Source organism: Chrysemys picta, chromosome 8, assembly GCF_011386835.1.
Source record: "Chrysemys picta bellii isolate R12L10 chromosome 8, ASM1138683v2, whole genome shotgun sequence".
Taxonomy (NCBI): Eukaryota; Metazoa; Chordata; order Testudines; family Emydidae; genus Chrysemys; species Chrysemys picta.
The window spans coordinates 107360265-107372284 of NC_088798.1; the positions used below are offsets into that span (position 1 = coordinate 107360265).

A 12020-nucleotide genomic window follows, 5' to 3' on the forward strand; every position below is an offset into this window, starting at 1 on the left:
ATGGAGGAGGACGTATGTCACTTCATCCTCTGTCGCAACTTTTGTAATTCATGTAAAACAAAGACTGATGGAAGATGTAGCGAGCCAGGAGGCAGTGGCCTTGAGTTTGTAGCTCCAGAGAGCTCCCAGTAATCTCTTCATCTGGCTCTAGCAGGCTAATTGCAAAACATTCAGCAAAGTACTTGGCGTTGGGAATTTTCAGTTATCCAGGGATGGTTTAGATAATTTTTAGTCCTGCCTCAGTGCAGGGGAATGGACCTGTTGAGGTCCCTTCCATTCCGGCATTTCCATGATTCTGTGATCTTCAGCTTGTGCCTTCAGGCCTGCAAACGTAAGAAGCAGTTCCCTGGGGAAATCCTATGAACTCGTTGCAAAACGAGTCAGGAACCTTTTGTATAGCAGTAGTTTAGTTCAGCAGGTAGTGCTCACGCCATGGTTAGGATATTCAGGGCCAGATTGTGACAACCGTTATATTGGTTGCACAGGGGAGAAGGGGTATACAAGGAGTGTGCGCGCACACACTCACAAGCTTTCTCTTACACCCGAAGGGCTGTGCTAGCGCCTCCTACAACCCCTGTGATTTGGAAGTGCAGAAGTTGCTCCTTCTCTTGGGAGCAAGATGCCAGAAAGAAGGTGCAAAGAGGCACGGGAAGTCAGCATGTTGGAGTGGGCAATGATGCAACATGCCCACCCCCTCTGTGCCCAGAAAAGCATCAACAGAGATCATGCCTCAGGCAAACATAAATCCTTGGTGCTCCAGCTGAAGGGGTGCAGCTCTGCATGGCTCCCTGCTCAGGACTATGGCATATATGCTACAATCTAATCCTGTGACCAAAATTGTTCACCCCTTACAAATGGGAGCCTTTACTCATGCTAGAAGTCCCATTGAAATCCAGGGGAGAGTTTGCATGAGTAAGAAACTAAGGGTTGCACAACCAGGCTCTTGTTGGTGGAATCAAAAAATCTGTGCATTTTGCAGGAATACCACAGAGCTGGTGTTTGGAGACACCTTAGTAACTACACCTACTTCCTTTCCTCTCTCTCCTCTTTTACCTCAAGACCCTTGCATGGCTTTCCCAGTGCACTGCCACAAACTGCAGGCAGTACCTCCCTGTTCAGCAAAGCAAGTGTAAGTGGCAGAGCCAGCAATAACAGAAACCTCCGTTCGGTGTAAATCTTTCAGCAGTAATTTGATTCGGGATGCGCAGCTGGAGAACTTCACTTTTTAAGTTTCCCTGGGGCAGGGGGTGGGGATGAGGAGGGAGAAATAAAGAAGCCAAACGCCTGCCCCCCTTCTCCTTTTTCTTGGCCACCAAGAATAATTCTATTTGAGGTGATTTTTTTTTAATGAAAGCCTCTGAGAAGTAATATTGCATCTTCAAACCAAACTGCTGAACTCAACTTCTTTTGCCAAGCGCATGCAAAAATTCTACTCTCCGGATTTTGAGAGGGCCCGGAGTGCCTGCCTTGCAAAAAATGGAGCTGCTAAGAGAGTCACTGGAGAGTGGTCTCTCTGGGAAGCCCTTACACAGTGCGTGCGTGGCTATAAAACCTGTATTATGAGGTATATAAAATGAGCCGTGAGAGGAACAACACAGAAACAAGCCACAGGGAGAGGCACTGTCCAGCTGGTAATTACTGAATTTAAAAGTGCTCTAATCAGCGTAGATCCATGTCCCCAGACAAGTCATTCTCACAAGACATTTCTCACCATCTGATTCGTCCTGCAGCGTAACGGTCCTGCTTATTTTTCTGTGCTTGTTTCAGATGCCTCAGGAACAGTACGCACACAGGAGCGCCATGCAGAGCTCGGAAGGCCCACAGGTATACAAAGTGGGGATTTACGGCTGGAGGAAGAGATGCCTCTATTTCTTTGTGCTACTCCTAATGATTTTAATCCTGGTGAACCTTGCCATGACCATCTGGATTCTCAAGGTTATGAATTTCACAATTGTAAGTAGGGGTTTTCAAAACGGGGGGTGAATCCTGGGGGAGGCCAATGGAATTTCCTTCAGGCATCATTTAAGATACAGTTTCATGGTGTTTGGGTTCCCAAACATTATGGGCCAAGTGTGAAGGTCTTCAGTAATCTACTTCATCTCCTGGAGAAGGATTCTCAAGGCTGTATGCAGTTTTATCAAGCCTAGGCATTCAAAAATCATGTGTTAAGTCCCCCAAATAATGAAATTGGCTGAAAAGTCATATTTGAAAACATGATCAATTTGGGATGTTTTTTTACTTATTATTTGTCTCTGTTTTTGAGTCTTTTTACTTCACATTTTTCAGCTTTTCTTCATGAGGGCTAGAAGCTTTTTTTTAAAATGAAAGATGCGATTCTAAAGTAATTACATGTCTCCAGAAACTGAGGCTTTATGAAAAACACCCCAAAAAACTGTGTAACTTCTGATAAAATCGTAAGAGCTGGCCCCATTGCGTATCTTCTTTAGATGAAAATTAGTAGAGCGTAGTCTGTCCTCTGGATGCAGGAGTTTCCATCTGGTTCTCCTGTTAATACTTTAAGCAGGAGTTACCTGCTGACTGGGACCCAGATACAGGGCCCAATCCACTCCCACCATAGTTCAATGGATAGACTCCTATCAAACTTAATGGGAGATAGACTACACAGGGATGAATTTCAGCTTCTGGAGCCAATTCTATTTATACTCTTTTGTGAAGAGTTAAATTGTGCATAGACCTTTAGTTGGTCCTCTGCACGGGAGTGAGTTTCACCTATAGTACAGATGGAGATAGACTAAAAGTCAGCATACAGAGAAACATTGCACCATGACACACTAAATCCACGTATGAGGAAGTTCTGTTATAAAGCCACTCACCGTACTCCAGTTGATAAGCCAGCTGAGCAGAGTAATAACAATAGGATAACTTCTTGAGGAAGGGAGAACTTTGTCAAGCTGGTCACGTGGAAATTGCTTAGGAGCATCAGGGTCTTTAGATGGCGCGAACTTTGAAAATGTAACCACAGAGCTCTCATTGAGAGAGCTGTAAGATCAGATTCCACCTGGTCAGTTTCTTAGATCTGTGGGTCCTGATGTGAGTAGCACTTTTGAAGCATCTCATCTTTGTTTTTCCCCTTTCTTCACTTGATTCTGTCCAAGCGCTGCTCAGACCTAACCTACGGTATCTCTTTGACAGTCAGTGAGAGGTTGAGTAAATGTATTGTATCCAACAGACTAACTACTATGTCATTATAATTAATCACGCTCTAACAGTTGTACTTTCAAGATGGACAGTAAATGGCAATGCATTTGTATTGCATGTGTGCTTTGGGAGGAAAACCTTTTAAAGCAGTAATCTAGAAGAAATTAGCTATTACCCATAGTTAACTAAGGGGTGAGCCAAAATTAGGAATGATTAAAGCTTTACCAAACCAGTTATTTACTTTGATGGGATTAGTGCCCTTATTAAGTAAAACTTGTGTCTTCTTATGGTAATACATTTTAGAAAATAGCTGCTAGGACATGAATATTGCTGCAGTGTTGGAAAACTGCTCTTATCCCAGCGATTAATATCTGGTTGTAAGCCAGTGTTCTAACGCACCAGCTTATGCACCAAAGAACACTCGCCCGCCACTGGATTTCAGTCCCGTTTTCTTCAGAGACTCAGCTTTATTTCTGCAAAATAACATAAGTTCAACACATCCATCGTATCCTTTTTCCCTGGCCAAGGGGCCTATTTATACCCTACAGGATTATATTCCTGTGAGTCCAGGTGAGTCTCTACTTCCTTCTCGATTGTACTCTGCTTGAGTGATATGTAAATTGGGTTCTTCCTCCTGACCCAGGGACTCTTGCGGGAGCTTGCCTGCAGCTGTTCAGCTCAACTGAGCTCCTTGCTGTCTTATATGAAGAAGAGGTGATCTTCAAGCAATCACCTGATCCCTGTCCTTACAGCATGCACTAATTGGTCACAGGTACGGCTAGGCCCAACTCCCCTTAAAGGGCCGGCCACTCTGTGACACTGGTTTTGTACCAGTCCCAGGGGAAAATAGATTCCAATAGGTATTTAATTAATTCATTTTCATAACGTGTAAGTTTAGTAGGCAGTGAACAGTTTGTGGTGATAATAATACAGGCTATAAATCCTCAAGTCTGAAAGGGGATCTGTTTTGTAGGGATTTGAAAAACCTATGCTCAGGTCTAAGGTGATAAGTTTGAATCACGCCGTGAAATGAAATGCACATATACACATATACATGTACACCAATATCCAAACTGTGTCACAGACACAGCTGCAAAACCCAGGGGAATTCTGTGTTTCAGTGGGCACAATACTTTCAATTTTTACTTTTGTTCCCAAGCATTGCAGTCCCTTATAGGTGTGTGTGACCCAGAGTGAATGAATCAGTCCCCGAGGAAAGAGTTCAGTACTGGTAGGTATCCATGTAGAATCAGTTCTGTTACCCAACTGTCCGAGATTGGTCTGGTCCAGAAACACACACATTTTCAGAATGTTTCCCCCTCGCCCCCTCACGCTCTTTTTCTCCTGATCTCCGAATGGGTGGGGCCAGTGAGTCATGTTTCATGTGCCGAGGTCTGGGTAATAACATGAGAGGATTCCATTTTTATTCAATTAAACTGGCTCACTATTAAATCAGTTATGTATGGAACTGCTCAAACTGCCGTTTAACCCCCCCACCTCCATTGTCATATGCATGAAGCACAGAATGCCTGGTGTCTTTTCCAGACATTTCCCTCCTGCAAGCCATGATCTTCCCTCCAAATTCCATGAAGGTTGCTACAAGTTAGGAAGTGTGTTTTAGAGATGGAGGAGGTTTGACGTCCTGCCTGGATCTTTCTCCTCTGGTGTACCTGTTCCAGTTCTCGCCATTGAATGCAGAATGATAATGACATGTCTGGAATCCCCAAAAGGACTGTGTGCTTCTGTTGTAAAGACAAAACTCTTTGTCGAAGGGGGAGATTTGTCATCTGCAGCAAAGGAAGAAGCACCGCTGAGTGGGGAAGAGGTTTTTTGGCCGTTGGCTGGTAGGCAGTGAACGAGGATATCGATCTGAGCAAGGCTGGCCCCTGAGAAAGCCATTGGTGTGGCAGAAGCTCTTAACACTGCAGAGGAATTCTCAGAGTTTCCCTGAGGGAGAACTTAATCCTTCTGCCTGCAAGCTCATTTGATAGGTGTTGGTGTCCCCAAGCCGGGGCAGACTTCCACGGTGAACAGCTCTTGCTCCAGACTGGAGCTGGTGAGAAGCACCTATAGGAGAGGGTAGCTGAACCTGATGGCGATGAGGCATTAAAGCAGCTGGCATGGCTGTCCCCGCTGGCTTGGTAGGGAACTGGCAGATTCACGTGGATGGGTTGCTGAGGGAAGTTCTGGCTCTGCCTGGTGTTGTGTCCTTATGCTGGAACAGAGAGAGCCGGGTGAAGCTAAGGAGACAGCGCTGAAAACAGACAAGGAACAAACAGACATTGTGGATCAAGGCTCCTGCAGCCACTCCACATCCTCGGGCTCTGCACCACTGCCTTGCAGAGCATTACAAACTGTGTGTGTCTGAGGGCAGAGCTGCATCTGAGTTGCCCCGATGGGAAGTCGTCCTTTTCAGAAAACCCCTTTAAGGACCCCTGCATTAAAGAAATTTAGGGTCAATTTTAATTTTTTAATAATGAATGGAGTAAAAGTCTCCAGCTAATGGCTGCAGATAGGCAAAAGCCTTAATTTCCCCCTGCTCTGGTACGAGGAGGTGAGGGCCATTCTAGGGAGGCAAAATAATTCTGGCAGGAGGTTAGCCATGGTGCCTGACAGGTCTGAGTTACCTGCAGCAAGGAGGGACCTCCCTTTGGCAGGCTGCCAGCCCTTCCAGAACTAGGAGAAAGTTCTTCTTCGAGTGCTTGCTCGTGTCAATTCCATTCTAGGTGTGGGCGTGCCCAGGTACGCCGTTGTCTGAATTTTTTGCCTTAGCGGTATCCGTCGGGCTGGCTCTGGCGCCCTCTGGAGTCCCGTGTTCATGCGCCGGTGTATAAGGTGCCGCTGGCCCTACGCCCTCTCAGTTCCTTCTTACCACCCGTGATGTTTGATCAGAGTGCCGTCCTCTTGCTTTGCAAGTGTGATAGTGGTTCTGTTGCCTATTGGTGATTCTCTTGTATATAGTTCATAGATAGTTAGTTAGTAATTAAGTGTAAGAAGTTAAGTTAGCTTGGAGTCCCAGCAGGGACTTTTCCCTAGGGTGGGGCATGCCCCGGTCCCCGTGCTTCAAACCGTGCTACACTTGTGGTAAGCCGATGTCAGTTAGCGAACCTCACAGCAGTTGCCTAAAGTGTTTGGGGGAGTCGCACACAAAAGAAAAGTGCAAAATCTGCAAGAACTTCAGGCCAAGGACGCAGAAGGAGTGGGACATTCGCCTAAGAGCCCTCCTCATGGAGGTCACACTTGGCCCCCTGTCCTCTTCCCACCCCCCAGTTCTCCCCATAGAACTCCAGTGAGTTGAGCTCCACAGGGAAGTCCTTGCAATACAATGAGTGTGCATTATATCCAGTAGGTGTGCTCATTGCATGTTCGTAAGCACAGCAAGCCTTCTGCTGGGGAAACCTCCCGAGTGTAATGAATGCTGATAATGGAGACTGGGGAAAGGAGGAGGAAAGGGCAGCATGGGGGAGGGGAGGGGGGAGAAAACCCTTCCCAAAGCAGAGCTGTTCTTATGGAGATAACCATAGGCGCCAACCTCTCCTGGCGCCGGTGGGTCCTCGACCCCTCCCAGCCCCGTCCCCTCCCGCCCCTGCCCCGTCCCAATTCCCGAAAGTCTCCGCCCCCCCCTCCCTGCCCTTATTGGACTCCTTCCCCAAATCCCTGCCCCGGCCTTGCCTCTTCTCCTGAGCGCACCGCATTCCCACTCCTCCCCCGCCCTCCCACAGCTTGTTATGCTGCGAAACAGCTGTTTCGCGGCGGCAAGCACTGGGAGGAGAAGCGGGGATGCGGTACGCTCAGGAGAGGAGGCGGAGGTGAGCTGGGGCGGGGAGCTTGGCTGCCGGTGGGTGCAGAGCACCCACCAATTTTTCCCCGTTGATGCTCCAGCCCCAGAGCACCCACGGAGTCGGCGCCTATGGAGATAACAATCTTCTCCATTTGCACCAAATCAAGTGAAATACCTTTTGCACCTCTTTAATCCCATCCTACTCCTTTCCCACCATTCATGGCCTGCGAAGGCATTCTTCCCAGTGCAGCCCTTTGTCAAATCAGAGTCTTAGCTGTGGGACATTTGAACACTAGTGCTATTGAGTGAAGAATGCCTAACTCATGTAAATTGATATTTTGTAAGGTTAAATGTTTGAAGGTTTAAAACAGAAAAAAAGTATTCTCTTTTTGCAGACTGATTTAAGCAGCAATTCCATGTTTGCACGGGGCTTGTTCTCCATTGCCTTGCATCTGGGGAAGTCGTTCACGCCTGTGCATAGGATTTGATACCCAGTTTGCACAGCAATGAATGGCTGCACCAGACACAAAGCAGAGGATAATCAGACCCATGGTGTCCAGTGGGCGTGTATTCTTATGCCTGTGCAGAGCCGCGTGATGTCAGTGGGATCTGCAAAGATTCATTCTTGGAGCTCCAATTGCAGGATTGTAGCCCAAGTTCCTAATTGTCTTCCTATTTGAGTTCCGCTTTTCATAATGTCTAATAAGGTAGTTCTTTAACAATGGACCTTGCTGTTAACTACCTTTTAATGAATACATACATACCTATGTACATATATTCTTGGTAGTTAGATGCTAAGGACCTGTGTTTTGACAATTACTGTAATGAATTTAGACCATCTTTAAATAGTGTTCTGTTGTATAAATTTGCAAATATAACAATAAAAGATGTACTTATTTAAGCACACAAGAAAACAAGTTCCCAATTTCAAATAACATGAGGCCAGGTAGGCTCATAGAATGAGGAATGACAAACCATTGGCCACCCCACAAGGCTAGAATCAGATGCCTTTTATTGCAAATAATGTAACAGTTTAAAACACTTCCCCTGGGGCCCATCTGTGGAGATTCTTGGATAACAGCAAGGCAGCTAAATAGACTTGATAAGAGAATAATGGCCAATAAGCTTCATTAAATGCCAAATGCCAAACTGCACTTCTGCTCATAAAGCTAATCAGGATTGGCTCACTGCTTGCTTATTTCCCCCCTGTTCTCCTATTTGTTATAGCTGCAGTCAGTAATTTCATCCTATTTGTAGATTGTAAGCTCTTTGGTTAGGGGCTGTCTTGTCATATTTGTGTACAGTGTCTAGCGGCCCTGATCCCTGATTGAGGCCTCTAGACACTATCATACTACATGTATTTGTTCCTAAGTCATCTTGCAAGATGACAATTCCTGCGAAGCGCAGAACCTATAAAATCATTTACAAGGAAACTATTTTGTAACTTCCAACTTCCGCTGGTCCTCCAAATCAGCGCCACAGGGTAAAGCCAGTGTCTCCTTCCAAACGCATGTGTGCCAGCATCTCTCATTCACATGGGTAGGAGAACCCAAAATATAGGGAGTTTAATTTCCCCGGCCATGTTAACGCTCCATCCACACCCTGCCTCCATTTCCCCCGGCACAGGAGGGTGTGACTGTTGCATGCAAAGAGCAGAGAGGGAGTTCCAGGGCTGTGTGGAGATTTCTGCAAGTCCAGGCTGACCTGATTTCTGCAAAGCCGTACCTGTCATGTTGCATCCTGTGTTCTTCACCTTCTGGGAAATGGAACATAGGAATTGCTAGACTGCATCAGACCAGTGGTCCATCTAGTCCCATAACCTATCTCCAACAGCAACTAGAATCCTACTGTAGGAAATTGAAGTAATCTGCCCATACAAAAGATTCTTGCTAGCCCCTGTCAGTCAGAGATTTACCCTAATCATAGCCCACAGAAACTCCCCATTCTCCTTCATAGGATTTGGGGTCTTTAATTCCAGCATCTGGTATCTCTTAAAGTTAAACATTGCGGAGGAACAGACCAATGCAACTGTTATGTTTTTTGTTTAAATAAATTGTCTCATTTAAAGCTGAAAATGAATATTTAAATATTGCAAGCGAATTGTTAACAACATAAAGAGGCTAAATGTTGCTGCTGTATGCGGTATAAAGGTTGAGGAGTGATACTATCCTGATTTCTTTATTAAAAGACCATAAGAAAAAATGAGCTTTGTAAAGTTGGTTATAAAGAGTTATTTTAATACAATTAGTCCCCCTGGTGTGTAAAGTACCTGCCACATTTTAATTACATGAAAACAGTAGAGTAATAACACAGCAGTGAAGATGGATTAGAGTTAGGAAAACTCATCTCAGCTACTAGGCGGGCTTCTCTTACTAATGGTTTAAAGTAATAGGGTTTGTTTTAATTATTTTTTCTATTAAAAATTTCTTCTGAATAAAATATGATCATACAGTCTGGGCTCCCTTGTCCCTGGTTTCTCTGGGGTCTTCCTAGAGGTAAGAAGATATTTTGCTCTGCCAGCATTAGAAGCAAAAATACTCAGCCTTTCGGCTTAAAGTTCTCCTCTATATTTTACAGCTACTGTAATCAATCAGCTAAAAGTGGTTAGGTTTGGAATTAGATTTAAAGTTGCATCAGCTTTATTGCTGCAGGGGCCACGTTTCTCCCTCTCTCACAAAAATTGTACATTTCCCCACTCTTAATTCATTTTGTTCTTTTTATAAGATGAGTAATACATTTTTTGAGATTTTCTACTTGACTCAGGCACTTTGTATATTTCACCTTGTTTCAAGTTCACCTCTCTCCAAGTTCTACAGAACTGCTTCTCTCGACGTAAAGGCCCTAATCTTATAAGGCTCCAACCACGACTACAATGTAATGTATGATTCTCTAGTGCAGTGGTTCTCAAACTGTGGGTTGGGACCCCATTTTAACGGGGTCGCCAGGGCCAGCATTAGACTTGCTGGGACCCAGGAATGAAGCTGAAACCCAAGCTCCACTACGGGCTGGCAGCGCCTGGGCTGTGGCTTCCTCTTCCCCCACCCAGGGCAGTGGGGCTCAGCCTCCACCCTCCTCCCTGGGTCATGTAGTAACTTTGTTGTCAGAAGGGTTTGTGGTGCACTGATGTTTGCGAGCCCCTGCTCTAGTGCTATACAACAATAGAGTCCATGGCTGAAAGCCGGACCCCATTGAATCATAGAATATCAGGGTTGAAAGGGACCTCGGGAGGTCATCTAGTCCAACCCCCTGCTCAAAGCAGGACCAATGCCCAGACAGATTTTTACCCCAGTTCCCTAAATGGCACCCTCAAGGATTGAACTCACAACCCTGGGTTTAGCAGGCCAATGCTCAAACCACTGAGCTATCCCTCCCACCCAGTCAATGAGTGTTTTGTCAGGATTTCACCCCATGGATTTTTCCTCGGAATTCTGAACACCAGGTTTTCATTTACGCCCTGGTAGAATGAGGAAATGATTTTTTTCCCTGTTATCAGAGATCAAATCTCCTTGTTGTACCCTGTATGAAAAAGAGGCTCCCCCCCTAGAGTCTTTTTAAGGGTAAATACAATACTTGTTAGCTTCTAGTTATTTGGTAACTGGTGTAGTAGGTGATTTTAATTCACATTTTTGTTAGTAGCTCAACCTTTTCATTATGAAGTTTCTGCCATCCCCTGAGGTGTATATCATCCAGTCGTGGTGACCTGCTGCTCTTCAATTAATCTGTTTCATTTGGCCCTCTCAATCTCTGACATTGCCTCATCTTTATTACCAAAAAAGCCTGTCTTCTGGGATTCACATCTCCCAAACTTCCTCTCTTGTGACAATTACTGCAAAGAAATCATTTAGTTTGTCAGCAGTGTCCTTATCCTCCTCAATTGTTCCCTTTATCCCTGATGGTCCAGTGGACCTATTGATTCACTCGCAGCCTTCTTATTTCCAATATACTTAGATAATTACTTCTTGTTTGTTTTCCTGCCTTTGTCTATTTGCTCTTCAAATCTCCTGTTAGGGCTCCTAATTTCCTCCTTACACTTCACCTGCCATAGTTTATGGTCTTTTTATTGCTTTTGTGGGCTAAATTGCTCTCCCCTGAAGAGTACCTCATTGATTTGAATAGCTCCTTGAACCTTGCTACTAGGCTGAATTTGGTTTTATCTTTAAACGTACAAGGGATGGGGGTTTGATTGATTGTTATTTGTGTTTGTTAATTTAACAGGATTTCTGTATTTTACCCTCACTAACGACTACATCAAAAGCCAATTCCCCTTCAGTCCATACTCCTCTATGCTGTCTGTCCGTGCCTCTTTCTCATTCTGTCTAGAGCAGGGGTAGGCAACCTATGGCACGTGTGCCAAAGGCGGCACGCAAGCTGATTTTCAGTGGCACTCACACTGCCCAGGTCCTGGCCACCGGTCCGGGGGGGGGCTCTGCATTTTAATTTAATTTTAAATGAAGCTTCTTAAACATTTTAAAAACCTTATTTACTTTACATACAACAATAGTTTAGTTCTATATTATAGACTTATAGAAAGAGACCTTCTAAAAACGTTCAAATGTATGACTGGCACGCGCAACCTTAAATGAGAGTGAATAAATGAAGACTCGGCCCATCACTTCTGAAAGGTTGCCAACCCCTGCTCTAGAGCTTCTCTGGACTTTATACGGGTAGGCCGCCGATTTAATGACGTAGGTACTACTTTGTGAGTGGATGGTCTTAAATCAGTACAAGAGCTTCTTAAATCATTTCAGCTTAAATCAATTACAGGCTTAAACTAGAGTGATTTAAGACACTCCTAAAACCATTAAGGATTGTCCATACACAGACTTGCTCCCACGTTACTAAATTGGTTTAAAATCACTCCTTTTAGTTAAAGTGGTGCAGTTTTGTGTGTAGACCAGGCCTCAAAGAACAAGATTAGGGACCTCTCTAGCCAGCTCTGTGTTTATACATTTCCAGCACAACGCACAAGGACTTTGCTCCTTCCATCCACTCAATTACAATCTTACCTGTTTGGTTTGGTAGCACTGATATAAATATGGTAAAGTATAAGGCCAGAGAGACTCAGGCCCACAGACTTCAG

General features: G+C 44.9%; 1 protein-coding gene across 11 annotated transcripts in view; it reads left to right on the top strand.

Annotated features, from left to right (window-relative positions):
* The window catches only part of SGCD (sarcoglycan delta), a 504512-nt gene that overhangs the window by 300260 nt on the left and 192232 nt on the right, over nt 1-12020 (top strand). For 8 of the 11 annotated variants that reach the window (XM_065555141.1, XM_005300012.5, XM_065555142.1 and 5 more), the window contains one exon: nt 1768-1953. In XM_065555141.1, coding sequence (XP_065411213.1) covers nt 1768-1953 — 186 coding nt within the window. The remainder of the gene's footprint in view (nt 1-1767; nt 1954-12020) is intronic. The other 3 variants (XM_065555144.1, XM_042850996.2, XM_042850995.2) reach the window with 1 other exon arrangement.